This window comes from Sinocyclocheilus grahami, unplaced genomic scaffold, assembly GCF_001515645.1.
Source record: "Sinocyclocheilus grahami isolate Dianchi unplaced genomic scaffold, SAMN03320097.WGS_v1.1 scaffold27.1, whole genome shotgun sequence".
NCBI classification, from domain to species: domain Eukaryota; kingdom Metazoa; phylum Chordata; class Actinopteri; order Cypriniformes; family Cyprinidae; genus Sinocyclocheilus; species Sinocyclocheilus grahami.
In genome coordinates, this window is record NW_015505206.1 from 1,837,507 (window position 1) to 1,838,175 (window position 669).

General features: G+C 43.3%; 1 protein-coding gene across 1 annotated transcript in view; it reads right to left on the reverse strand.

Moving 5' to 3' along the window:
* The window catches only part of LOC107567791 (mitogen-activated protein kinase 1-like), an 8,030-nt gene that overhangs the window by 1,877 nt on the left and 5,484 nt on the right, over positions 1-669 (reverse strand). Inside the window, exons 7-8 of the mRNA XM_016253549.1 lie at positions 346-455; positions 101-229 (exon numbers count right to left, since the gene is read on the reverse strand). Of these exons, the coding sequence (XP_016109035.1) occupies positions 110-229; positions 346-455 (230 nt within the window). The 3' untranslated portion in view covers positions 101-109. The remainder of the gene's footprint in view (positions 1-100; positions 230-345; positions 456-669) is intronic.

The following is a 669-nucleotide window of genomic DNA, read 5'->3' on the forward strand; positions in this document are numbered from 1 at the left end:
GGGTCTGAATACTTTCCGTACCCACTGTATATATATAAATACATTATCATTTCTCAGACTTGTAGATTTGGTCATTTGACGTGTGCATGTGCTTTTGTACCTATCCCTCTCAGGAGCCCTGGTAGGTGGCCTGGAAGCGTGCCGTCTCCTCAAAGATGAGCTCTTTCAGCTTCTCTTTAGGAAGGTCGTCCAGCTCCATGTTGAAAGTGAAGGGCTCCTCAGCCACCGGCTGAATTTGCAAACAATGCGAAATGCTGTTAGGCTTAACTAACAGATATGGGATTGTACAGATGACAGACTGAAGGGGTGTGGGACAGAAATGATGGAGAGGGGAAAGACAGATACCTCATCAGAGGGGTCATAGTACTGCTCCAGGTAGGGGTGGGCCAGTGCTTCCTCCACAGTTATACGTCTGATGGGGTTAAAGGTTAACATGCGGTCCAATAAATCCAGAGCTGAAATGCAATGGTAAAAGTACATAAAGAAGTTCCACACTTCTGTTAAATTTATGATTACAAAGCAACTTAATGACTAGTTCTATCATACAACCTACATATCATGCACAACTATAGTCACAACAGAGAAAAAGCATACAAGGATGTAGGCATGGGCCGATTACTGGTTTCAAGATATACCGCGATTTGAAAATTTCATGGTTTCAAAACCGCT